Source organism: Oncorhynchus gorbuscha, linkage group LG15, assembly GCF_021184085.1.
Source record: "Oncorhynchus gorbuscha isolate QuinsamMale2020 ecotype Even-year linkage group LG15, OgorEven_v1.0, whole genome shotgun sequence".
NCBI lineage: Eukaryota > Metazoa > Chordata > Actinopteri > Salmoniformes > Salmonidae > Oncorhynchus > Oncorhynchus gorbuscha.
Window position 1 is genome coordinate 21,798,926 of NC_060187.1, and position 27,548 is coordinate 21,826,473.

The 27,548-nt window shown below is 42.5% G+C and overlaps 1 protein-coding gene across 20 annotated transcripts in view; it reads right to left on the reverse strand.

The window, feature by feature from the left end:
• The window catches only part of LOC123996746 (receptor-type tyrosine-protein phosphatase F-like), a 454,750-nt gene that overhangs the window by 18,180 nt on the left and 409,022 nt on the right, over positions 1–27,548 (reverse strand). For 12 of the 20 annotated variants that reach the window (XM_046300391.1, XM_046300407.1, XM_046300406.1 and 9 more), the window contains 4 exons: positions 25,572–25,583; positions 20,477–20,589; positions 17,246–17,278; positions 15,118–15,215 (listed from right to left, as the gene is read on the reverse strand). In XM_046300391.1, the coding sequence (XP_046156347.1) occupies positions 15,118–15,215; positions 17,246–17,278; positions 20,477–20,589; positions 25,572–25,583 (256 nt within the window). The remainder of the gene's footprint in view (positions 1–15,117; positions 15,216–17,245; positions 17,279–20,476; positions 20,590–25,571; positions 25,584–27,548) is intronic. The other 8 variants (XM_046300408.1, XM_046300402.1, XM_046300401.1 and 5 more) reach the window with 3 other exon arrangements.

Below are 27,548 nucleotides of genomic sequence, written 5' to 3' on the forward strand. Positions count from 1 at the left end.
GCCTTGTTTTTTTGACTAGCTGTGTGTGTGTGTGTGTGTGTGTGTGTGTGTGTGTGTGTGTGTGTGTGTGTGTGTGTGTGTGTGTGTGTGTGTGTGTGTGTGTGTGTGTGTGTGTGTGTGTGTGTGTGTGTGTGTGTGTGTGTGTGTGTGTGTGTGTGTGTGTGTGTGTGTGTGTGTGAGTGTGATGCTTCTAGAAAAGTTCCTGTATTGCAGCTGATATCAAATCCTGTCAATGCACTTCATACAGTAACTGACTGTGGTGAAGTCCCACATGTCTCTCTATTACTCTCTATACAGTGCAATATAGGCCCTGGTCAAAAGCAGTGCACTATATAAAGAATAGGGTGCCATTTGTGGCATACACTATGTATAAAGCTTTTTTTGTAAAGCTTAACATATTACAATATTCTGAGTTAATGCTTCAGTTAGCAGTTGGTCAGGTAGAAAGGTGTACTATTCTGTGGACCCCAGGAAGAGTAGGTGATGCTTTTGCAACAGCTAATGGGGATCCTAATAAAATACCAAATATATACAGTACCAGTCAAAAGTTGGGACACACCTACTCATTCAAGGGTTTTTCTTTATTTGTACTATTTTCTACATTGTAGAATAATAGTGAATACATCAAAACTATGAAGTAACACATATGGAATCAGGTAGTAACCAAAAAAATGTTAAACAAATCAAAATATATGGTATATTTTAGATTCTTCAAAGTAGCCACCCTATACCTTGATGACAGCTTTGCAAACTCTTGGCATTCTCTCAACCAGCTTCATGAGGTAGCCACCTGGAATGCATTTCAATTAACAGGTGTGCCTTGTTAAAAGTTCATTTGTGGAATTTCTTTCCTTCTTAATGCATTTGACCCAATCAGCTGTGTTGTGACAAGGTAGGGGTGGTTTACAGACAATAGCTCTATTTGGTAAAATACCAAAACCTTATTATCGTAAGAACAGCTCAAATACACAAAGAGAAATGACAGTCCATCATAACTTTAAGACACAAAGGTAAGTCAATCCGGAAATTTCTGTCACGACTTCCGCCGAAGTGGGCTCCTCTCCTTGTTCAGCCGGCGTTCGGCGATCAACGTCACAGGCTTCCTAGCCATCGCCGCTCCATGTTTCATATATCCATTTGTCTTGTCTTGTTTCCATACACATCCCTGGTTTTCATTTCCCCAATCAATCTACTTGTATTTAACCCTCTGTTTCCCATCATGTTTCGTGTGTAATTGTTTCATGTTATGTGGTGTTATTTACGTGCTTTACTTTTATGTTCAGTTTTTTGAGCGCGTTTGATTTATGTAGTGCTCTCGTTTATGGAACTATAATAAAAGTGTGCCTGTTCATTATACTCTGCTCTCCTGCACCTGACTTTGCCTCCAATACACCATTGGAAATTTCATTAGAGTTACCAGCCTCAAATACCCAAATAAATGCTTCACAGAGTTCAAGTAACAGACACATCTCAACATCAACTGTTGAGAGGAGTCTCAAGCCTTCAAGAATCAGGCCTTCATGGTCGAATTGCTGCAAAGAAACCACTACTGAAGGACACCAATAATAAGAAGAGACTTGCTTGGGCCAAGAAACACGAGCCATGGACATTAGACTGGTGGAAATCTGTCCTTGGGTCTGATGGGTCAAAACAAATTAGTTCCAACAGCCGTGTCTTTGTGAGATGCAGAGTAGGTGAACAGATGATCTCCGCATGTGTGGTTCCCACCGTGAAGCATGGAGGAGGAGGTGTGATGGTGTGGGTGTGCTTTGCAGGTGACACCGTCTGTGATTTATTTAGAATGGAACGCTGCTGCTACTCACTGTTATTATCTATGGATAGTCACTTTAATAACTCTACCTACATGTACATATTACCTCAATTACCTCGACATCAGTTCCCCCGCACATTGACTCTGTACCTGTACCCCCCTGTATAAAGCCCCGCTATTGTTATTTACTGCTGCTCTTTATTAATTTGTTATTCTTATCTCTTACCTTTTTTTGATATTTTCTTAAAACTGCATTGTTGGTTAAGAACTTGTAAGTAAGCATTTCACTGTAAGCTCTACTACACCTGTTGTATTCGGCGCAGGTGACAAATAACCTTTGATTGATTTGATTTGATTTGAATTCAAGGCACACTTAACCAGCATGGCTACCACAGCATTCTGCAGCGATACACCATCCCATCTGGTTTGCATTTAGTGGGACTATCATTTGCTTTTCAACAGGACAATGACCCAACACACCTCCAGGCTGTGTAAGGGCTATTTGACCAAGAAGGAGAGCGATGGAGTGCTGCATCAGATGACCTGGCCTCCACAATCAACCGATCTCAAACCAATTGATATGGTTTGGGATGAGTTGGACTGCAGAGTGAAGGAAAAGCAGCCAACAAGTGGTCAGCATATGTGGGAACTCCTTCAAGACTGTTGGAAAAGCATTCCAGATGAAGTTGGTTGAGAGAATGCCAAGGAGTGTGCAAAGCTGTCATCAAGGCAAAGGGAGCCTACTTTGAAGAATCTAAAATCTAAAATATATTTGTATTTGTTTAACATGTTTTTGTTTACAACATGATTCCATATGTGTTATTTCATAGTTTTGACATCTTCACTATTATTTTACAATGTATATAATAGTACAAATAAATAAAACCCCTTGAATTATTAAACTTTTGACTGGTGCTGCATTTAAAAAAATAATAATGAGCTATTTCAGCGCAAACATGCCCAAACACACCACCCACCCATGTGACAATATACACAGTACAAAAACGCTTACACACACACAAAAAGACACAGACACACAACCCCCCCCCCCCCCCCCCCCTGTCAGTGACTCAGCCCTCAGTCCATCTGTTCCAGGGTAGTTGGGTGATTGTATGTGTGTGTGTGTGTGTGTGTGTGTGTGTGTGTGTGTGTGTGTGTGTGTGTGTGTGTGTGTGTGTGTGTGTGTGTGTGTGTGTGTGTGTGTGTGTGTGTGTGTGTGTGTGTGTGTGTGTGTGTGTGTGTGTGCGCGTGCGTACGTGCGAGTGTTTGTGGGTGTGCGTGTAATGGTAGTGGGATGAATGTGTGAATCAATGATGGCTGACAGTTTGTCTGGCAGAGTGTCTGAAATACATTGTTTGCTGTATTTCTCATACACACATCAGAATGTGCATCCCAAACTGCACCCTATTTCCTATTCAGTGCACTACTTTAGACCAGGGCCCAAGAGTAGTGCAAGGAATAGTGATAGCGTACCATTTGGAACGCAACCTGAGAAAGATGCACCTGCCTGCCGTCTCCACAATAAGTCTCTGATTCCCTCTCTGTGAGACTGGATGTGATGTTGTTTATGTGTGTGTGTGTGGAGGGAGATCTTCCTGCAGGGGGGTAGTGGGGTGGTGGATGAAGTCTTCCTCGTACATACATCTATACATCTACATTATTTTAAAACAATTGCCACGGCGGCCACGATTTTGCAGCAGCGGTGCGCAGCTGCTGAACGCATACAAGGGAAACACTGGTGTGTGCGCATGTGTGTGTGGTGTGCTTGTTGTAATTCATGGGTCCTGTCTAGAGAATCCACCGGGGGAAAACAGGCACATGGAACGCAGAGGAAATGTTAAAAAGACCCATCATTTGCTGTAACTGAGTGAAGCAGCAGTGAAGCGACGGTATTTAAAAAGTGCCTCCATTCTTCTTCTGGTGATATCCTAATCTAGTGAGCCACATTAGAAAGGGATTCTGGTGATATCCTAATCTAGTGAGCCACATTAGAAAGGGATTCTGGTGATATCCTAATCTAGTGAGGCACATTAGAAAGGGATTCTGGTGATATCCTAATCTAGTGAGGCACATTAGAAAGGGATTCTGGTGATATCCTAATCTAGTGAGGCACATTACAAAGGGATTCTGGTGATATCCTAATCTAGGGAGGCACATTAGAAAGGGATTCTGGTGATATCCTAATCTAGTGAGGCACATTAGAAAGGGATTCTGGTGATATCCTAATCTAGTGAGGCACATTAGAAAGGGATTCTGGTGATATCCTAATCTAGTGAGGCACATTACAAAGGGATTCTGGTGATATCCTAATCTAGGGAGGCTAATCTAGTGAGGCACATTAGGGATTCTGGTGATATCCTAATCTAGTGAGGGATTCTGGTGATATCACTAATTGAGCACATTAAAGGGATTCTGGTGATATCCTAATCTAGAAAGGCACATTACAAAGGGATTCTGGTGATATCCTAATCTAGGGAGGCAATTAGAAAGGGATTCTAGTAAGGCACATTACAAAGGCACATTTCTGGTGATATCCTAATCTAGTGAGTCACATTAGAAAGGGATTCTGGTGATATCCTAATCTAGTGAGGCACATTACAAAGGGATTCTGGTGATATCCTAACCTAGTGAGGCACATTAGAAAGGGATTCTGGTGATATCCTAATCTAGTGAGGCACATTGATATCCTAATCTAGTGAAAGGGATTCTGGATTGAGGCACATTAGAAAGGGATTTTGCTGTTCCTGGCCCTAATCATAATTTAGTCTTCCCATCACACCTGTAGTCTATTTATTCCTTTCATCCGTTCCTGTTCCTCGGTTGAGGTAGGTGTCTCAGTCGCGGCCTGCCTACCCGATATCCTAATCCTAGTGAGGCACATTAGAAAGGGATTCTGGTGATATCCTAATCTAGTGAGGCACATTAGAAAGGGATTCTGGTGATATCCTAATCTAGAGCCTGAGGCACATTACTCCGGGGGATTCTGGTGATATCCTAATCTAGTGAGGCACATTAGAAAGAGCTCGGGTTCTGGTGATATCCTAACCTAGAGGAGATTGCACATTAGAAAGTGATTCTGGTGATATCCCTAGTGAGGTCCACATTATTCCAAAGGGATTCTGGTGAGTATCCTAATCTAGGATGAGAGGCACATTAGAAAGGGATTCTGGTGATATCGGGTCCTACCGGGGTGGAAGAGAAAGGGATTCTATCCTGAGGAGGCACATTAGATTCTGGACATTTTGATTCTGGTGATATCCTAATCTAGTGAGGCACATTAGAAAGGGATTCTGGTGATATCCTAATCTAGTGAGGCACATTAGAAAGGGATTCTGGTGATATCCTAATTGGTCTAGTAATTCTATCCTATCTAGTTTCTGAGGCACATTACAAAGGGATTCTGGTGATATCCTAATCTAGTGAGGCAGGGCTCTCTCTTCTCTCTGTCGAGGACATCGTCTCAGAGAGAGGACTGGAGAAAGTTCAACCGGGTTCTGCCTAGGGATTCTGGTGATATCCTATTCCCCTAATCTCATTTAGTCTTCCCACTGCGTGGAGGCACATTAGAAAGGGATTCTGGTGATATCTTGTAATCTAGTGAGGCACATTAGAAAGTTTTTGATTTGGTGATATCCTAATCTAGTGAGGTTCTTTTTTTTACAAAGGGATCTGGTAATCCTAATTCTAGTGAGGCCATTCAGTGAAAGTCAAGGTCATTCTGGTGTATCCTAATCTATGAGCACAGTGGATTCTGGTGATATCCTAACCTAGTGAGGCACATTAGAAAGGGATTCTGGTGATATCCTAATCTAGTGAGGCACATTAGAAAGGGATTCTGGTGATATCCTAATCTAGAGGGAGTTATTCCACATTAGAAAATTCTGGTGATATCCTAACACTAAGGATTCTGGTGATATCCTAATCTAGTGAGCCACATTAGAAAGGGATTCTGGTGATATCCTAATCTAGTGAGGCACATTACAAAGGGATTCTGGTGATATCCTAATCTAGTGAGGCACATTAGAAAGGGATTCTGGTGATATCCTAATCTAGTGAGGCACATTAGAAAGGGATTCTGGTGATATCCTAATCTAGTGAGGCACATTACAAAGGGATTCTGGTGATATCCTAATCTAGTGAGGCACATTAGAAAGGGATTCTGGTGATATCCTAATCTAGTGAGGCACATTAGAAAGGGATTCTGGTGATATCCTAATCTAGTGAGGCACATTAGAAAGGGATTCTGGTGATATCCTAATCTAGTGAGCCACATTAGAAAGGGATTCTGGTGATATCCTAATCTAGTGAGCCACATTAGAAAGGGATTCTGGTGATATCCTAATCTAGTGAGGCACATTAGAAAGGGATTCTGGTGATATCCTAACCTAGGGAGGCACATTAGAAAGGGATTCTGGTGATATCCTAATCTAGTGAGCCACATTAGAAAGGGATTCTGGTGATATCCTAATCTAGTAAGGCACATTACAAAGGGATTCTGGTGATATCCTAATCTAGTGAGGCACATTAGAAAGGGATTCTGGTGATATCCTAATCTAGTGAGGCACATTAGAAAGGGATTCTGGTGATATCCTAATCTAGTGAGGCACATTACAAAGGGATTCTGGTGATATCCTAATCTAGTGAGGCACATTAGAAAGGGATTCTGGTGATATCCTAACCTAGGGAGGCACATTAGAAAGGGATTCTGGTGATATCCTAATCTAGTGAGGCACATTAGAAAGGGATTCTGGTGATATCCTAACCTAGGGAGGCACATTAGAAAGGGATTCTGGTGATATCCTAATCTAGTGAGCCACATTAGAAAGGGATTCTGGTGATATCCTAATCTAGTGAGCCACATTAGAAAGGGATTCTGGTGATATCCTAATCTAGTGAGGCACATTACAAAGGGATTCTGGTGATATCCTAATCTAGTGAGCCACATTAGAAAGGGATTCTGGTGTTATCCTAATCTAGTGAGGCACATTAGAAAGGGATTCTGGTGATATCCTAATCTAGTGAGGCACATTAGAAAGGGATTCTGGTGATATCCTAATCTAGTGAGGCACATTACAAAGGGATTCTGGTGATATCCTAATCTAGTGAGGCACATTAGAAAGGGATTCTGGTGATATCCTAATCTAGTGAGCCACATTAGAAAGGGATTCTGGTGATATCCTAATCTAGTGAGCCACATTAGAAAGGGATTCTGGTGATATCCTAATCTAGTGAGGCACATTAGAAAGGGATTCTGGTGATATCCTAATCTAGTGAGGCACATTACAAAGGGATTCTGGTGATATCCTAATCTAGTGAGGCACATTACAAAGGGATTCTGGTGATATCCTAATCTAGTGAGCCACATTAGAAAGGGATTCTGGTGATATCCTAATCTAGTGAGGCACATTAGAAAGGGATTCTGGTGATATCCTAATCTAGTAAGGCACATTACAAAGGGATTCTGGTGATATCCTAATCTAGTGAGGCACATTACAAAGGGATTCTGGTGATATCCTAATCTAGTGAGCCACATTAGAAAGGGATTCTGGTGATATCCTAATCTAGTGAGGCACATTAGAAAGGGATTCTGGTGATATCCTAATCTAGTGAGGCACATTACAAAGGGATTCTGGTGATATCCTAATCTAGAGAGGCACATTAGAAAGGGATTCTGGTGATATCCTAATCTAGTGAGCCACATTAGAAAGGGATTCTGGTGATATCCTAATCTAGTGAGCCACATTAGAAAGGGATTCTGGTGATATCCTAATCTAGTGAGGTACATTACAAAGGGATTCTGGTGATATCCTAATCTAGTGAGCCACATTAGAAAGGGATTCTGGTGATATCCTAATCTAGTGAGCCACATTAGAAAGGGATTCTGGTGATATCCTAATCTAGTGAGGCACATTACAAAGGGATTCTGGTGATATCCTAATCTAGAGAGGCACATTAGAAAGGGATTCTGGTGATATCCTAATCTAGTGAGGCACATTACAAAGGGATTCTGGTGATATCCTAATCTAGTGAGGCACATTACAAAGGGATTCTGGTGATATCCTAATCTAGTGAGCCACATTAGAAAGGGATTCTGGTGATATCCTAATCTAGTGAGCCACATTAGAAAGGGATTCTGGTGATATCCTAATCTAGTGAGGCACATTAGAAAGGGATTCTGGTGATATCCTAATCTAGTAAGGCACATTACAAAGGGATTCTGGTGATATCCTAATCTAGTGAGGCACATTACAAAGGGATTCTGGTGATATCCTAATCTAGTGAGCCACATTAGAAAGGGATTCTGGTGATATCCTAATCTAGTGAGGCACATTAGAAAGGGATTCTGGTGATATCCTAACCTAGGGAGGCACATTAGAAAGGGATTCTGGTGATATCCTAACCTAGGGAGTCACATTAGAAAGGGATTCTGGTGATATCCTAATCTAGTGAGGCACATTACAAAGGGATTCTGGTGATATCCTAACCTAGGGAGGCACATTAGAAAGGGATTCTGGTGATATCCTAACCTAGGGAGGCACATTAGAAAGGGATTCTGGTGATATCCTAACCTAGGGAGGCACATTAGAAAGGGATTCTGGTGATATCCTAATCTAGAGAGGCACATTAGAAAGGGATTCTGGTGATATCCTAATCTAGTGAGCCACATTAGAAAGGGATTCTGGTGATATCCTAATCTAGTGAGGCACATTACAAAGGGATTCTGGTGATATCCTAATCTAGTGAGGCACATTAGAAAGGGATTCTGGTGATATCCTAATCTAGTGAGGCACATTACAAAGGGATTCTGGTGATATCCTAATCTAGTGAGGCACATTACAAAGGGATTCTGGTGATATCCTAATCTAGTGAGGCACATTAGAAAGGGATTCTGGTGATATCCTAATCTAGTGAGGCACATTAGAAAGGGATTCTGGTGATATCCTAATCTAGTGAGCCACATTAGAAAGGGATTCTGGTGATATCCTAATCTAGTAAGGCACATTACAAAGGGATTCTGGTGATATCCTAATCTAGTGAGGCACATTAGAAAGGGATTCTGGTGATATCCTAATCTAGTGAGGCACATTAGAAAGGGATTCTGGTGATATCCTAATCTAGTGAGACACATTACAAAGGGATTCTGGTGATATCCTAATCTAGTGAGGCACATTACAAAGGGATTCTGGTGATATCCTAATCTAGTGAGCCACATTAGAAAGGGATTCTGGTGTTATCCTAATCTAGTGAGGCACATTAGAAAGGGATTCTGGTGATATCCTAATCTAGTGAGGCACATTAGAAAGGGATTCTGGTGATATCCTAATCTAGTGAGGCACATTACAAAGGGATTCTGGTGATATCCTAATCTAGTGAGGCACATTAGAAAGGGATTCTGGTGATATCCTAATCTAGTGAGCCACATTAGAAAGGGATTCTGGTGATATCCTAATCTAGTGAGCCACATTAGAAAGGGATTCTGGTGATATCCTAATCTAGTGAGGCACATTAGAAAGGGATTCTGGTGATATCCTAATCTAGTGAGGCACATTACAAAGGGATTCTGGTGATATCCTAATCTAGTGAGGCACATTACAAAGGGATTCTGGTGATATCCTAATCTAGTGAGCCACATTACAAAGGGATTCTGGTGATATCCTAATCTAGTGAGGCACATTAGAAAGGGATTCTGGTGATATCCTAATCTAGTAAGGCACATTACAAAGGGATTCTGGTGATATCCTAATCTAGTGAGGCACATTACAAAGGGATTCTGGTGATATCCTAATCTAGTGAGCCACATTAGAAAGGGATTCTGGTGATATCCTAATCTAGTGAGGCACATTACAAAGGGATTCTGGTGATATCCTAATCTAGTGAGGCACATTACAAAGGGATTCTGGTGATATCCTAATCTAGAGAGGCACATTAGAAAGGGATTCTGGTGATATCCTAATCTAGTGAGCCACATTAGAAAGGGATTCTGGTGATATCCTAATCTAGTGAGCCACATTAGAAAGGGATTCTGGTGATATCCTAATCTAGTGAGGTACATTACAAAGGGATTCTGGTGATATCCTAATCTAGTGAGCCACATTAGAAAGGGATTCTGGTGATATCCTAATCTAGTGAGCCACATTAGAAAGGGATTCTGGTGATATCCTAATCTAGTGAGGCACATTACAAAGGGATTCTGGTGATATCCTAATCTAGAGAGGCACATTAGAAAGGGATTCTGGTGATATCCTAATCTAGTGAGGCACATTACAAAGGGATTCTGGTGATATCCTAATCTAGTGAGGCACATTAGAAAGGGATTCTGGTGATATCCTAATCTAGTGAGCCACATTAGAAAGGGATTCTGGTGATATCCTAATCTAGTGAGCCACATTAGAAAGGGATTCTGGTGATATCCTAATCTAGTGAGGCACATTAGAAAGGGATTCTGGTGATATCCTAATCTAGTAAGGCACATTACAAAGGGATTCTGGTGATATCCTAATCTAGTGAGGCACATTACAAAGGGATTCTGGTGATATCCTAATCTAGTGAGGCACATTACAAAGGGATTCTGGTGATATCCTAATCTAGAGAGGCACATTAGAAAGGGATTCTGGTGATATCCTAATCTAGTGAGCCACATTAGAAAGGGATTCTGGTGATATCCTAATCTAGTGAGGCACATTACAAAGGGATTCTGGTGATATCCTAATCTAGTGAGGCACATTAGAAAGGGATTCTGGTGATATCCTAATCTAGTGAGGCACATTACAAAGGGATTCTGGTGATATCCTAATCTAGTGAGGCACATTACAAAGGGATTCTGGTGATATCCTAATCTAGTGAGGCACATTAGAAAGGGATTCTGGTGATATCCTAATCTAGTGAGGCACATTAGAAAGGGATTCTGGTGATATCCTAATCTAGTGAGCCACATTAGAAAGGGATTCTGGTGATATCCTAATCTAGTAAGGCACATTACAAAGGGATTCTGGTGATATCCTAATCTAGTGAGGCACATTAGAAAGGGATTCTGGTGATATCCTAATCTAGTGAGGCACATTAGAAAGGGATTCTGGTGATATCCTAATCTAGTGAGACACATTACAAAGGGATTCTGGTGATATCCTAATCTAGTGAGCCACATTAGAAAGGGATTCTGGTGATATCCTAATCTAGTGAGGCACATTAGAAAGGGATTCTGGTGATATCCTAACCTAGGGAGGCACATTAGAAAGGGATTCTGGTGATATCCTAATCTAGTGAGCCACATTAGAAAGGGATTCTGGTGATATCCTAATCTAGTGAGCCACATTAGAAAGGGATTCTGGTGATATCCTAATCTAGTGAGCCACATTAGAAAGGGATTCTGGTGATATCCTAACCTAGGGAGGCACATTAGAAAGGGATTCTGGTGATATCCTAATCTAGTGAGCCACATTAGAAAGGGATTCTGGTGATATCCTAATCTAGTAAGGCACATTACAAAGGGATTCTGGTGATATCCTAATCTAGTGAGGCACATTAGAAAGGGATTCTGGTGATATCCTAATCTAGTGAGGCACATTAGAAAGGGATTCTGGTGATATCCTAATCTAGTGAGGCACATTACAAAGGGATTCTGGTGATATCCTAATCTAGTAAGGCACATTACAAAGGGATTCTGGTGATATCCTAATCTAGTGAGGCACATTACAAAGGGATTCTGGTGATATCCTAATCTAGTGAGCCACATTAGAAAGGGATTCTGGTGATATCCTAATCTAGTGAGACACATTAGAAAGGGATTCTGGTGATATCCTAATCTAGTGAGACACATTACAAAGGGATTCTGGTGATATCCTAATCTAGTGAGACACATTAGAAAGGGATTCTGGTGATATCCTAATCTAGTGAGACACATTACAAAGGGATTCTGGTGATATCCTAATCTAGCGAGGCACATTAGAAAGGGATTCTGGTGAAAAGCCTGATTAACACCTGTTGTCACTCCTCAGTGTACATTACCAGCCAAGTGCTCAGATAAATTGTTTGCAAAGTCCCAATCCTAAATTTGTCATATCTGGCTAATTCGATGCTCCCGGAACATATGATGTTGCTTCCTTCCTGTGTCAGTAGAAGGCATCCGTCCCCACTACTAGCTGAGGAAACGTTGGAGTTGGACTGCATGGCCAATCAACTAACAACTGTCAGTGTTTTCACCTGTCTGAATACAGCACAGGCGAGGAGAATGAAAGATTCCCTAATGAGAATCTTGGCCTGGCTCTAGGCAGCACTCACCACTCAGTAGCTGGCAGTGATCATTAATCACTAATCATAGGAAATTATGAGTAAAGTGTGTGTGTGTGTGTTTCTGCATGCGTGTGTGTGTGTTTGTGCGTGCATGTGTGTGTTGTAAATACAAACAAGAGAGCATTTTAACTCAGAATTTGAATGAGTTATTAACATATTTCTACCCAATTGCTCTATTCACCTTTAAAAGACAACAGTTGACAGCCTGTGCTTCTATTCCAAGTATCCCTGACCACTATAACTGTCAAACAGTATTTATAATCAATTAAAGACACTCACAGTACACCCTGAGGACTAGTACACTTTGAGTGGTGATGACTGTATTAGGATTGTACTTATACTAGTGTGTGTGTGTGTGTGTGTGTGTGTGTGTGTGTGTGTGTGTGTGTGTGTGTGTGTGTGTGTGTGTGTGTGTGTGTGTGTGTGTGTGTGTGTGTGTGTGTGTGTGTGTGTGTGTGTGTGTGTGTGTGTGTGTGTGTGTGTGTGTGTGTGTGTGTGTGTGTCTTTGTTTTGGCTTTAGTATCCGTGTGGGGACCAGAAGTCCTCGCAAGGATAAAAAAAAACAAGGACTATTTGGACAAGTGGGGACATTTGGGGCCCTGGTCAAAAGAAGTACACTATTTAGTGAATAGGGTCACATTTGGCACACAGAGTCAGATCTAACAAGCTGGCTGAATCCCTGGCTAGGCTCCTCTCATTTCAATAGAGCCATTACGATGGTTTCATTTCAAGGCCTGCTGCCCTGACACTATGTGGAAATATCTCCATGCAGAGGTGGAGTGGCTGAGTAACTTGTATTGGTGGGGGGTGTTGTGTGTCAGAACAACGAGATAAACAAAATGCATTTAAGCTGTTCCATCCAGCTGCATCCTCTTTGATCTTCTCATAATGAACAGCACTGAGGTAGTCTGTAGTGTGTGTTTGTGCGCGCGCGTGTGTGTAGTGTGTAGTGTGTGTATCTAGTAGTTAGTGTGAAGTTTGAACCCTGCTTCCACCCACTTCATCAGACAATTTCACCTCGTTCCTGTCTCAATGCTTTCGCCACTCTCTGAGTGGAGAATAAACTAACATGATAGTTGTACTGTTTCACTCCCAACACATTACTATACTGAATAACACACTGACTGGAAGCAGGTAAACACAGAAAAGTTTATCTGGGGTCTAGGATGCATCCCAAATGGCACCCTAATCCCTTTATAGTGCACTACTTTTGTCCAGGGCCCATAGGGAATAGGGTGCCATTTGGGAAGCAGCCCTAGATGCTGTTTTATAATTAATATGCACTCCCTCCTCGGTAAACAGTGGTCCCATCTGTCCTGCTTTATCCGGCTGGAAATTCACCACTTTAAATGCAAATCTCCTTCCTTTGTAGGACAACAAGGCATAATCCCTCACTGGCTTTTACTGTAGGTAAATGCACTGGAATAATACTATTGGAAGGGAGGGGGGAAACAGAGAGAGGGATAGAATGGCTCTGAAGCAGCCCTGAACTTACACAGAGAGAAATGTACAAGTAGCAAAGTGCAGCTGGATGCAGAAACAAAATCATTACGCAGAATTACCTGGACTCATAATAGTGTTTATTTTAAGACAAGGTGGGGTGAGGAATGGTTGGCCTATTACAAACTATTAGAAACTCCCTGGACAATCAACCCCCAATGATTACTCAATCATTCTTTACACTAGCCATGTTCAGAAGCTGGTATGTTGAAGAGGTAGATGAGGGAACATTGGTATATCATATATAGGGTGGCAGGTAGCCTAACGGGTAGGAATGTTGGGGCAGTCACCGAAAGGTTGCTGGATCGAATCCCCGAGCTGACAATGTAAAAATATTCCATTCTGCCCCTGAGCAAGGCAGTTAACAAACTGTCCCCGGGCGTTGAAGACGTGGATATTGATTAAGGCAGCCCCCCGCACAGCTCTGATTCAGAGGTGTTGGATTAAAATCAGAAGACACATTTCATTTGAATGCATTCAGTTGTACTGACTAGGTATTCCCTTATATCTAAGGTTGTAGTGATAAAGACAGTCAGCGGTTGCAGGGCAGTAAGGGGAGCCAGAATCAAAGTGTTGAGTTAGTCTGTTGAGAGAGACTATAGACACTGTAGATCTAGAGACTATAGACACCATAGCTCTAGAGGCTATAGATCTAGAGACTATAGAGCAGTGCATCCCAAACTCTGACCTTGCACATGTTGGTTTTTGTCCTGACACCACACAGCTGATTCAAATGATAAAAGATTGCTGATTAGTTGATTATTTTAATCAGCTGTGTAGAACTAGGGCAAAAACTAAAACGTGCACCCATGATCTTTCCATGACAGACTGACCAGCTGAATCCAGCTGAAATATATGATCCCTTATTGATGGTTAAATCCACTTCAAATCAGTGTAGATGAAGGGGAGGAGACAGATTAAAGAAGGATTTGAAAGCATTGAGAAAATTGAGACATGGATGGTGTGTTTGCCATTCAGAGGGTGAATGGGCAAGACAAAATATTGAAGTTCCTTTGAACGGGGTATGGTAGTCGGTGCCAGGCGCACTGGTTTGTGTCAGGAACTGCAATGCTGCTTCAACTCAATATTAGGAAGGTGTTCTTAATATTTTGTGCACTCAATGTAGATCTAGATATTATAGAGACTATAGATCTAGATACTATAGAGACTACAGTTTGAGATAATATAGATTTAGTTGCTATAGAGACTATAGATGTAGAGGGTATAGACTATAGATATAGAGACTATATACATATAGAGGCTATAGACTATAGATATAGAGGCTATAGAACAAGATTCTATAAAGACTATTTATCTAGATACTATAGATCTAAGGCCTATAGATCTATATACTATAAAGACAAAGACTATAGATCTAGAGACTATAGATCTAGATATTATAAAGACTATATATCTAGAGACTATAGATCTAGAGACTACAGATCTCGATACTAAAGAGACAATATATTTGGAGGCTATAGAGATTATAGATTAAGGAACTGGATTGTAGACAGCCAGTGGTGGTCAGCAGGGCAAAGCAGAGCAGGAGTATTTACCTCATACTCCTGTGAGAAGCGGAGTCCATCGTTGGCCTTGAGACGCTCGATGTGGTTAGCAAGATCAGTGGTGGAGATGAGAGGGTGCTCCCTCATCCCTGAAAGAGAGAGGAACAGGGTTACCAAGCTATTGCAGTGAATACAACTTTCCTTCAGCTATGAGTGAAATATACAACACAGTGTAATATATGCACGTACACACACATGCATGCACCACCCGCATACACCTGCACACACACATTCACACAACAGACATACACACACACACATTCACACAACAGACATACACACACACACATTCACACAACAGACACACACACACACATTCACACAACATACATACACACACACACATTCACACAACAGACACACACACACACATTCACACAACAGACATACACACACATTCACACAACAGACACACACACACACATTCACACAACAGACATACACACACACATTCACACAACAGACACACACACACACATTCACACAACAGACACACACACACACATTCACACAACAGACATACACACACACGGAATGTGAAGTACACAACCAGATAACTTTTGCATTTGTGATGACAAAGCACAGAGCTCATTGAAAGTGGTGAAATGGAAAGAAGTGTGTGGTTGCGGAGAGAAGACACAGAGAGAAAGAGAGAGTGAAGAGAGATAAGAGTGAGAGAAAGAGAGAGTGACGAGAGAGAGCAACAGACAGGTGATATCTCTAGAGCTCTGTAACACCATGCTGTGGGTTACTCCTGTGAAGGGAGTGAGTGAATGAGCATACTGATTGGTTGGCTGTAGCCCACAGCAACACAAGTGGGAGTGGGAGGGGTCATGAGGGTATTCAGAGCGTCATATTACATTATTTTTCCATTAAATGGTAACTGAAAACTTTCTCTGGCTATAGATAGATGAGACCAACATCTTAGTGTATTAGTAATATTATCACAAATAACATTCTGGAAAGAAAATATACCACATACAGCTGCTAGCAGGTGATGTACATAATAAAGCTATAGCTACATTGTAACCTCAAAGTACGGAACACATATATCATCTCTTTCAGTGGCAGAAGAGCTTAGGACTTGGAAAGATTGATGGAGGAACAATCTTTCATCTCGGCTTTGTCCTCAAAGCAACAACAAATGGATTATCCTCCAAAATAACATACAATATTGATACAAGCCAGTGGTGACAGGTGACAGTTCTGAGGCCAGCCTGTGGAAAGGAAGTGACATGGGGGAAGTGACACGGCTAGTGGGGAGGAGGGGGTTGGGGGTGCAGTGTAAGCGGGGTGGTTCCAGCTGACTGAGCAATCAGATGTTCACAGACAAGGTGCAGCTAGCATGGGGCTGAGATGAGATGGCCTTGGTGGGTGACGCACAGAAAACAGAAGTGGAGAGGAGGATGAGTAGAGAAGGTAGAGGGATGGAGGGATGAAGGGGGGTGTTGGTGGAGGAGGGGATGGGGGCATTCCATCTCAGCTCCCAAAGCAGCACTATCACAGCCTTTCCTTACATAGACTACTAACTGATCAGTACTGTTGTCTGAGCTGTGACTGTGCTACTGAGAAAACTGATGCAGAGTGACTCAGTGATCAGAGAGATAAAGACAGAGAGAGAGAAAGAAAGAGATAGAGACAGAGGAGACAGAGAGAGAGGAGACAGAGAGATGAGAGAGCAAGAGAGAGATGAGAATGAAAGATAGATGGAAAGACGGGGGAGAGAGAGAGAGAGAGAGAGAGAGAGAGAGAGTGAGTGAGTGAGTGAGTGAGTGAGTGAGTGGTGAGTGAGTGAGTGAGTGAGTGAGTGAGTGAGTGAGTGAGTGAGAGAAAGTGAGACAGAGAGAGCGAGATAAAGAGAGAGAGAGAGAGAGAGAGAGAGAGAGAGAGAGAGAGGGAGAGAGAGAGAGAGAGAGAGAGAGTGAGCGAGACAGAGTGAGAGAGTGAGTGACAGAGAGAGAGGGAGAGACAGAGACAGAGAGAGAGAGAGAGAGAGAGAGAGAGAGAGAGAGAGAGAGAGAGAGAGAGAGAGAGAGAGAGAGAGAGAGAGAGAGAGACACAGAGAGAGGATGGGGATGGGTTTAAATAGGTAGAAAACACACGAGGAATGGAAACTAACTTGGAGTGTTCGGGCAACTGGGGTCACTGGAACCTGTGGGGAGAAGATGGGGAGGTCGGTGTGTCGTACTCAACAACCAATACCAGAGGGATCATTCATTTTAAAGGGGGAAGGGAGGGGAGGAGGGGAGAAGATGGGGAGGTCGGTGTGTCGTACTCAACAACCAATACCAGAGGGATCATTCATGTTAAAGGGGGAAGGGAGGGGAGGAGGGGAGAAGAGAAGAGGGTAAAGAAGGATTAGGAGAAAGAGAAAAAGGGATAGAGAAAGAGAAGGGCCTGGCTGTGTATATGTCTGTACACCTGAAGTGAGTCAGTCTGTTTGCCTGGAATTCCAACAGTCCTCTTAGTTTCAGTCTCCATCCATGACAGTAGCCTGGATCCAAACTGAATTGTTCGATTTCACTTCACAATATTGTGTCCAGGCCTACCATGACACATAACCGTCTGAGACATATACTTGAAAGCATATTCTTGACTATAGTTACTACTACTCTGTAAAGTGCTTAAGTAGACAACAGAGGCATCAATAGTATAGAACTGAGCTATAAGAAAACACATCTTTATTGTGCTCACAAGGACACAAATGGTAAGAGGCTGGAAAATTAGTCAACAACATACCTGCCTCTATTTGTGTAAACAACATCTGCTATGTACCCCCTACTGCTAGAGACTCACAAGCTGCCGATCTCATAGCAAACTACTAGAAAACACCCACAGAGTGATGGAGAAAGGGAGGGAGGGGTGGAGGGGGGAGAGAGAAGAGAGGGTTTGAAAGAGATGAAAATAGGAATGAGATGAAGAGTTAGAGAGAGGGAGATAAGGCGCATAGAGAGAAGGAGAGAAAGAGGGCAAGAGAGAGCTCATAAAGAAAGAGTAGTGCGTTAGCGAGAGAGAGAGAGGAGAGAGAAGAGAAAGAGAAAAGAGAAAGAGAGAGAAAGAGAAAAGAGAGAAAAGAGAGAGGAGAGAGAGAGAGGAGAGAGAGAAAATATAGTGAAGAGAGAGATTGAGGAGAGAGAGAATATATTGAAGAGAGAGAGAGGAGAGAGAGAAAAGTTAAAGAGAGGAGAGAGAGAAAAGATCAAGAGAGAGGAGAGAGGGGAGAGAGATAAAAGATAGAGAAGAGAGAGAGAAAGGAGAGGGAGAAAATACAGAGAAGAGAGAGGGAGAAAGGAGAGAGAGAGAGAGAGAGAGAAATATAGAAAGGGGAGATAAAGAGAGCGAGGAGAGAGAGGAGAGAGATAAAAGATAGAGCAGAGAGAGGAGAGAGAGGAGAGAGATAAAAGATAGAGGAGAGAGAGGAGAGAGATAAAAGATAGAGGAGAGAGAGGAGAGAGATAAAAGATAGAGGAGAGAGATAAAAGATAGAGGAGAGAGATAAAAGATAGAGGAGAGAGATAAAAGATAGAGGAGAGAGATAAAAGATAGAGGAAAGAGAGGAGAGAGATAAAAGATAGAGGAGAGAGAGGAGAGAGATAAAAGATAGAGGAGAGAGAGGAGAGAGATAAAAGATAGAGGAGAGAGAGGAGAGCGAGGAGAGAGAGGAGAGAGAGAGAAAAGAGAGAAGAAAGAGAGAGAGAGCGAGAGAAACAATAGAGAAGAGAGGAGAGGAGAGAGAAAACAGAGAAGAGAGAGAGGGAGAGAAAAAGATAGAGGAGAGAGAGAAAAGATAGAAAAGAGAGAGAGGAGAGAGAAAACACAGAAGAGAGAGGAGAGGAGAGAGAAAACACAGAAGATAGAGAGGGAGAGAAAAGTTAGAGGAGAGAGAGAAAAGATAGAGAAGAGAGAGAGGAGAGAGAAAACATTGAGAAGAGAGCGAGGAGAGAGAGGAGAGGGAGAAGAGAGAGATGAGAGAGGGAGCGAGAGAGAGGAAAGAGAAAACATTGAGAAGAGAGCGAGGAGAGAGAGGAGAGGGAGAAGAGAGAGAAAAGATAGAGAAGAGAGAGAGAGAGAAAACATTGAGAAGAGAGCGAGGAGAGAGGGAGCGAGAGAGAGGAAAGAGAAGAGAGATGCGAGAGAGAAGAGGGCACAGAAACCAAGGGTGAGACAGAACGAGTTTGATGTTCAGAGAATGAGTTAGAGAGAGATTCTGTGAGCTTAATTCCTCTGCTAAGTTCAAAGCTCAAGACTCTCCATGCTGCATTCAACAGTGTTTAATTACCAAGCTGGGTCAGTGCAGTCCACTAGAAGAAGAGACAGAAAGTATGCGTCCCAAACGGTACCCTATTCCCTAAATAGTACACTACTTTCAACCAGGACCCATATGGAATAGAGTTCCATTAGGGCCCACCAGAAGAGCCGAAGAGCCACTGAAAACAGATGGATAATATACTGTAGCAATTCCCATGCAACCACCCCCCCCCCTCTCTCGCTTTACTTCACAGTGAGATGAGAAGCAGCATGGCAGGGTGTGTTATATGTTAACAGACCTTTAAGGTGTATTTCTATAATGGTCATAAATGAAGGTGAAGAGAGAGAGGACATCTCGTCGACTAGACCAGAGCGCTTTGGGTTGTTGACCGATAGACAGTCCTCATCCTCAACTACAGCCACTCCCTTTCCAACTTCACTGACACCCACGTACTACTAATACAACAAGACACATGATCCTTGTACACTAAGCCATGTGACAATCCTTCACATCCACAACAATCCTCCGATATTACAAAGACAAGATGATGATATCCAGTACAGAGTTTACACTGGACGGATTATTATCCACTTTCAACTCATCAAAACCATGTTTCATTTGCGATAACCAGCATCTGATATTGTTGTAATTAATCTGAATCATCTGCATACAGTAGAAGCCTTAACTCTGATGTGTTTTATACTTGAAGGCTGTAATGTGGACTGCATTCAATTGCTTCTCCTAGCACAGTGGTTACCATTAGCTACACATTCATCAGAATGTATCATATCATAGGAGTGTCAGAGACTGTGAGCAGTGGTGTGAATAGAGACCAGGTTTTATAAGTTACCTTGTTGGAGATTTGTCTGCAGGCACTGAGGTGGATAGTTTGGCCATGGTTGAACAACAGCTAAATCTGAATATAAGTGTGTCAGTGGTTGTCTGTCTGCTAGTGTGTCTGGATCTGTGACTTTGTGTGTGTCTATAAATCGTACGTGCTAGTGTGTGTGTGTGTGTGTGTGTGTGTGTGTGTGTGTGTGTGTCTATACCTTGTGTGTGTGTGTGTGTGTGTGTGTCTATACCTTGTGTGTGTGTCTATACCTTGTGTCTGATAGTTGAGTCGTCTCATTTCCACAGGATCAGAGGAGTGGGCCAGCAGAGAGTCCTTCACCCCAGCAGAGTGCTCATCCTTGGCCGAGGGAGATGCTCGTTTCCTGGGGAGAGAAGCAGGGAGGAGAGACCTTGAGATGAGCTCCAATAAAAACACTAACATACTACTTATCAATAAGTCATGTCATTGGGCATGTATGGTGGTAGGCTGAAGGAGGTGGTATGATTGTATGGGCATTAGAATGTAACCACACTGTAGTGGTCAGCCGGCTGGAAACTCCAGTCACAGAACCATCACTGTTGTATCATGACTGTGTCATTGAGATAGCTGTTGGTTCCTGCATTGATGTGGAAGATACTGTGCCTGGAGTGGAGTTAAAAGCTGATGTTGTGTCTGTTGAGGTGTGTAACTCCCTGAAGCAGAGGCATACCTCTCCTCTTCAGTGAGTAGTAGTTTTACGTATCAAAGGGCAACCTACTCCCTATAGTGCACTACTTTGGACTAGTGCCTTCCGCTCAGATAAAAAGTAGTGCACTATATAGTGAATAGGGTGCCGTTAAATAACTTGACAAATAACACGGTGTCTCTGCCGTGCTGTGTGTTCCTCAGTTGACGAGGTGAGGCCCCACTTCACTGTCTACACAGCTGGGGGGAAGTGGTGACACAGTTTTGGGTTTACGCTCATTAAAACCTCTAATTTCCCCCATATGAACGTGTGAAAACAAACAGGCTGAGCAATTAACAGATCAGCCGCAGTGACAGAGTAGGAAGGCTTGCTAATTACAGAGGTGGAGAAAGAAAGAGAAGGGGGGGAGAGAGAGGGAGATAGAGGAGGGATGGGGGAGAGGGAGGGAGGGGAGAGAGGGAAGGAGGCAGGGTGTGGGAGGAGAGAGAGGGAGGAAGGAAGGGAGATGGAGGGAGGGAGAGAACGGAAAATAAACGGGGGAGAGTTGAAGGGATGGTGAGAGAGAGAGGGACGATCGAGGGATAGAGAGAAGAGGGAGTGAGAGTGTTGTAGAGAGAGCACATCTGTTGGAGCCTATGTCCTCCATTCCCAACGCACCACACCGTGTCTCCTAGCGCTAGCATGCTAACTGAGGTCTTAAGTGTTGCCATGTAACAGCTGCTGCCACACTTATGCACTAAAGCCTGTGTTTATTTCTTTGGGTAGCACTAACATCGCGCTAACGTGTGTCTGAGTGCAGCAGCCTCCATTGCTGAGTGATGCTACTGATGTGTTCAGCTGGCTGTCTCACAGGGAAAGCTATTAGTGCTGCCATGCATAGCTGTCTATGGGAGGTGACAGTTACGTTACTAGCCCTAAACTTAGACTGAGTCTCAAATAGCACCCTATTCCCTATGCAGTGCAGTAATTTTGACAAAATCCCATAGGGCTCCGGTAAAAAGTAGTCCACTATATAGGGAATATGGGGCTATTTGGGACACACAAATGGAGATCATAATAAAGCATGGAGGCATGACATAAGGAGGTCTGGGGAGGGGCACTTTGTTATTCTGACTATTGCCTAGGGAACATCAATCCTAACTCATAACCCTAACTTCTAACCCTAAACCTAACGCTCTAACCCTAACTCCTAACCCTAACTCCTAACCCTAAACATGACTTAAATGTAAATGTAAATGTAAACCTAACTCCCAACCCTAAACCTAACGCTCTAACCCTAACTCCTAAACCTAATCCTAACTCCTAACCCTAAACCTAACTCCTAACCCAAACGCTCTAACCCTAACTCCTAACCCTAAACCTAACTCCTAACCCTAACTCCTAAACCTAATCCTAACTCCTAACCCTAAACCTAACGCTCTAACCCTAACTCCTAAACCTAATCCTAACTCCTAACCCTAAACCTAACGCTCTAACCCTAAACCTAACGCTCTAACCCTAAACCTAACGCTCTAACCCCAACTCCTAAACCTAATCCTAACGCTCTAACCCTAAACCTAACGCTCTAACCCTAACTCCTAACCCTAAACCTAACTCCTAACCCTAAACCTAACTCCTAACCCTAAACCTAACTCCTAACCCTAAACCTAACTCCTAACCCTAACCCTAACTCCTAAACCTAACTCCTAACCCTAAACCTAACGCTCTAACCCTAACTCCTAATCCTAACTCCTAACCCTAAACCTAACGCTCTAACCCTAACTCCTAACCCTAACCCTAACTCCTAACCCTAAACCTAACTCCTAACCCTAACCCTAAACCTAACTCCTAACCCTTAACCAAACGCTCTAACCCTAACTCCTAACCCTAACCCTAAACCTAACTCCTAACCCTAAACCAAACGCTCTAACCCTAACTCCTAACCCTAACCCTAAACCTAACTCCTAACCCTAAACCAAACACTCTAAACCTAACTCCTAAACCTAACGGTAACCCTAAACCTAACTCCTAACCCTAAACCAAACGCTCCAACCCTGACTCCTAACCCTAAACCTAACCCCTAGGCCATCGTGATTCATGGGGTTAAACAGCACAACTGTTTTCAGCTGTGCTAACAGAATTGCAAAAGGGTTAGGGTTAGGGTTAGGGTGCCGTTCAGGCAATTTAAAGTATTGATTGGAGACTTGTTTGTGAAGGAATGTATTTTATGTTTTATTTATCCTTCCTATGACTATGTTTTTGTACTTTAATATGTATACAGTACTAGTCAATAGTTTGGACACACCTACTCATTCAAGGGTTTTTCACGCCATGACCTTAGAGAGCCTTTTTTATTAGAGTCTCTTTTTGGTTTGGTCAGGGTGTGATTTGGATGGGCATTCTATGTCCTTTATTTCCCTGATTTGTGTTTCTATGTGTTGGCTGGATATGGTTCTTAATCAGGGACAGCTGTCTATCGTTGTCTCTGTTTGGGAATCATACTTAGGTAGCCCTTTTTCCCCTTCTTTCAGGGTGGGTAGTTAACTTTGTTTGTGGCACTTAGTCATGTAAGTGTCACTGTCGTTGTGTTGGTGACATTCAAATAAAAATAAAATGTACGTTCACCACGCTGCACTTTGGTCTACTTCCAATGACACCCATGACAGAGTTTTTCTTCATTTTCACTACTTTCTACATTGTAGGAAGACATCAAAACTATGAAATATGTGGTAATCAAAAAAGTGCTAAACAAATCTAAATATCTTTTAGATTTTATATTCTTTAAAGTAGCCACCCTTTGCCTTGATGACAGCTTTGCACACCCTTGGCATTCTCTCAACCAGCTTCATGAGGGCGTCACCTGGAATGCATTTCAATTAACAGGTGTGCCTTGTTAAAAGTTAATTTGTGGAATTTATTTCCTTCTTAATGTGTTTGAGCCAATCAGTTGTGTTGTGACAAGGTAGGGGTGGCATACAGAAGATAGCCCTTTCTGGTAAAAGACAAAGTCCGTATTATGGCAAGAACAGCTCAATTAAGCAAAAAGAAACGACAGTCCATCATTACTTTAAGACATGAAGGTCAGTTAATCAGGAACATTTCAAGAACTTTTAAAGTTTCTTCAAGTGCAGTTGCAAAAACCATCAGATGCTATGATGAAACTGGCTCTCATGAGGACCGACACAGGAAAGGAAGACCCAAAGTTACCTCTGCTGCAGAGGATAAGTTCATTAGTTACCAGCCTCAGATTGCAGCCCAAATAAATGCTTCACAGTGTTCAAGTAACAGACACATCTCAACATCAACTATTCAAAGGAGACTGCGAGAATCAGTCATTCATGGTTGAATTGCTGCAAAGAAACCACTACTAAAGGAGACCAATAAGAAGAGAGTTGCTTGGGTCAAGAAACACGAGCAATGGACATAAGACCGGTGGAAATCTGTCCTTTGGTCTGATGAGCCCAAATTTGAGATGTTTGGTTCCAACAGCCGTGTCTTTGTGAGAGTAGGTGAACGGATGATCTCCACATGTGTGGTTCCCACCGTGAAGCATGGAGGAGGAGGTGTGATGGTGTGGGGTTGCTTTGCTGGTGATACTGTCAGTGATTTATTTACAATTCAAGGCACACTTAACCAGCATGGCTACCAAAGCAGTCTGCAGCGATATGCCATCCCATCTGGTTTGTGCTTAGTGGGACTATCATTTGGTTTTCAACAGGACAATGACCCAACACACCTCCAGGGTGTGTAAGGGCTATTTGACAAAGAAGGAGAGCGATGGAGTGCTGCATCAGATGAACTGGCCTCCACAATCTCCTGACCTCAACTCAATTGGGATGCGTTGGACCGCAGAGTGAAGGAAAACCAGCCATCAAGTGCTCAGCATTTGTGGGAACTCCTTCAAGACTGTTGGAAAAGCATTCCAGGTGAAGCTGGTTGAGAGAATGCCAAGAGTGTACAAAGCTGTCATCAAGGCAATGGGTGGCTATTTTGAAGAATCTAAAATCTAAAATATATTTTGATTTGTTAAACAGTTTTTTGGTTACTACATTATTCCATGTGTTATTTCATAGTTTTAATGTCTTCACTATTATTCTACAATGTAGAAAATAGTAAATATAAATAAAAACCTTTGAATAAGTAGGTGTGTCCAAACTTTTGACTGGTACTGTATGTCCCTTGTGAAAAAACACTCAACAACACACCAGCCAAAGACACAAGACATGGCATAGTGGTGTGATGTGTGATCTTGACAGTGTAGCAGAAACAAAGAGCATGTCAGTCTGTCACTGAGTCAGAACAGAACAGAGCAGCCTGACCCAGAAGCACATTTTATAGAGAAAAAGAGTGGAGTAAGGGGAGGGGAGGAGCGAGGAGAGGGTGGCTGTGCTGCAGAGTGACAGCCACGTCAGGGTTAGAGAAGGGGGAAAGGGGTGTAAAGGTGTCAAACATACTACAAAGTTGGTTCAATTAGTTAGCCAGATAACTTTGAAAAACAACCAGAAAAATCTATAGTTTGTCTGATTCATTTAGAAAGGTAAATGTAGGTATATGTTTTTTGGTTGTTCTTTCAATTAGACCATGCCCATTTCAAGCTTATACTTCCCCCCCAAATGTATTTTTCTGAATATTTAGGCAAGTTAGCTGGGAAACTCATTGATTCTACTTTGTAGTATACCCCGCGGGAAAGAAATACTAACCTTTCTTTTTTGCTGCATCCACAGAAAGCAGGGCGGAAGTGAGTGAGGGAGAAGACAGAGAGAAAGAGGGAAAGAGATAGAGGGAGGATTAAATGACAGATTGTCAGCAGCAGGGATGAAGCATAGAAGCAGTGGATAGGGAACCAGATTTATACTTCACCCCCTTATCCCTCCCCCCTTTCCCTCCCTCCTCCACCCTCTCAGTCCTGCACTTTTATTCAGATGTCGACGCTGACATTTAGAAAATGAGTTTTTCCTCTAGGGGCCCAGATCTCAATCCCAATGCCTGCCACTATGATAATCTTCAACAAGTTTTTTAAATATAATATTTTTCTTTACAACCCTTTCTCTTAAAATGCATATGCTATGAGAAAAGGCCGGTAGGATATTATATTCTGTGGTGTTGGACAGGTTTAATGATGGTGCACTATGCTGCTTTAGGTTACTTGATGTAAATATTGTACTAGCTGAGTGGAAATACAGTAGGCTGCATCTTGCAACTAATGTCCTGGTATGAACTTTCATCCTAATATATTGTGTGGAAAGATGAGAATGGTGTTCTCATATACATTTCTCCCACTGGTAACAGACGTCAATTCAACATCTATTCCACGTAATGTTTTTGAAATTATGTCGAAACAACATTGATTCAACCAGTGTGTGCCCAGTAGCCTGTTTCACCCCTATATACATAACCTCTGTTTCACCACTTTTGCAAATGTTAAAATGTCTTTCGATCGGCCTCTTCAACTGTATTTTATATTTTGTTGAGGTTACATTCATTTAAGTTTGAGGATAATCCATTTTTAGCTAAATTACTTCCAAGTCATACAAAGTTGCAATGGCTCCTGGTATGGACTTCAGAGAGCTATAGGCCTATGCAGTCAAATAGGCATGCTAAATCAGGCCACTTCAAAAGATTTATTCTCATTTGCTGTGAAGAAATCATCCACCCTCATTCCATTGAAGCCAGCCCTGGCTGGGCTTATCCACACAGAGAGAGCAGCTAACGCTCTCTGCAGTGCTCTGTGCTCTCACTGACAACTGCCCTCAAAGCCAAAAGGACTTAGACCTGAATTTAAAAAAAAATAAAATTGAATTACTTGTTCAGCTGAGTTCAGCTCACTACTTTACTTTCCTGGGTTGGTGTGTACGAGCAAGTTGAGCTCTGGCTCCTTCTGATCACCAGACGAAGGAGAAGTAAGGCGAAGCCTTCTGAGAAGTAAGGAGAGCTACCCCAGAGACTGAAGAGTCTCTCTCTGGTTTTAGAATGAAAGACTGAACACCCAGTAAGAGAGGATGGTGACGAAAGAGTTGAACAGATCGGCAGCGACAGAGAGAGGAGGCCCAACCCATCCCAACATGTCCCCAACAGTGTTGTAGCTAGCTGAGATGTCATCACCAGCGGAAGGGACCATATGGATCCTCCTCTTCCCTCTCTCTCTAAAGCTTGCTCAGTCAGAAGCTCCAGATGTCTAGCCTAAGGACAGCCCCACTCACACAGAGCAGAGAAAACATGGCTGGGCCAACTGTTAACCTGCGTGAGACAGCAGGGCTGCAGGCTACTTGACTGAGCAGCCTCCCATGTGCCCACTCCAAGGAGAAAGTCCTCACAGAGCCTTCAGGCCCAGGCTAGATGAATGCCTGTCTGTCTTAATTGAGGAACCACTGAACTCCAACGAACAGATGTCATTTATAATCAATCTTAAATACAACTTGTTTTATGGTTGTAAGTTAAAGCTAAAGAGGGAAAATAAAACCTCCGGGGACTGCTTTAAGATGATAATTCAAGGAGTCAGATTTTAGATAAACACTGAATAACAAACCTCTGAGATAACATATTATTGCTTGAAACATTTGGCTGTCAAAATGATGAAAAAACATTGTTTTCAGTCATGTCCTAACTATCCTTAGCAATAATGTCACTTTCCTGAGAACACAAGCAGCCACGTACAGCTGAAAATCTATCCACAAACA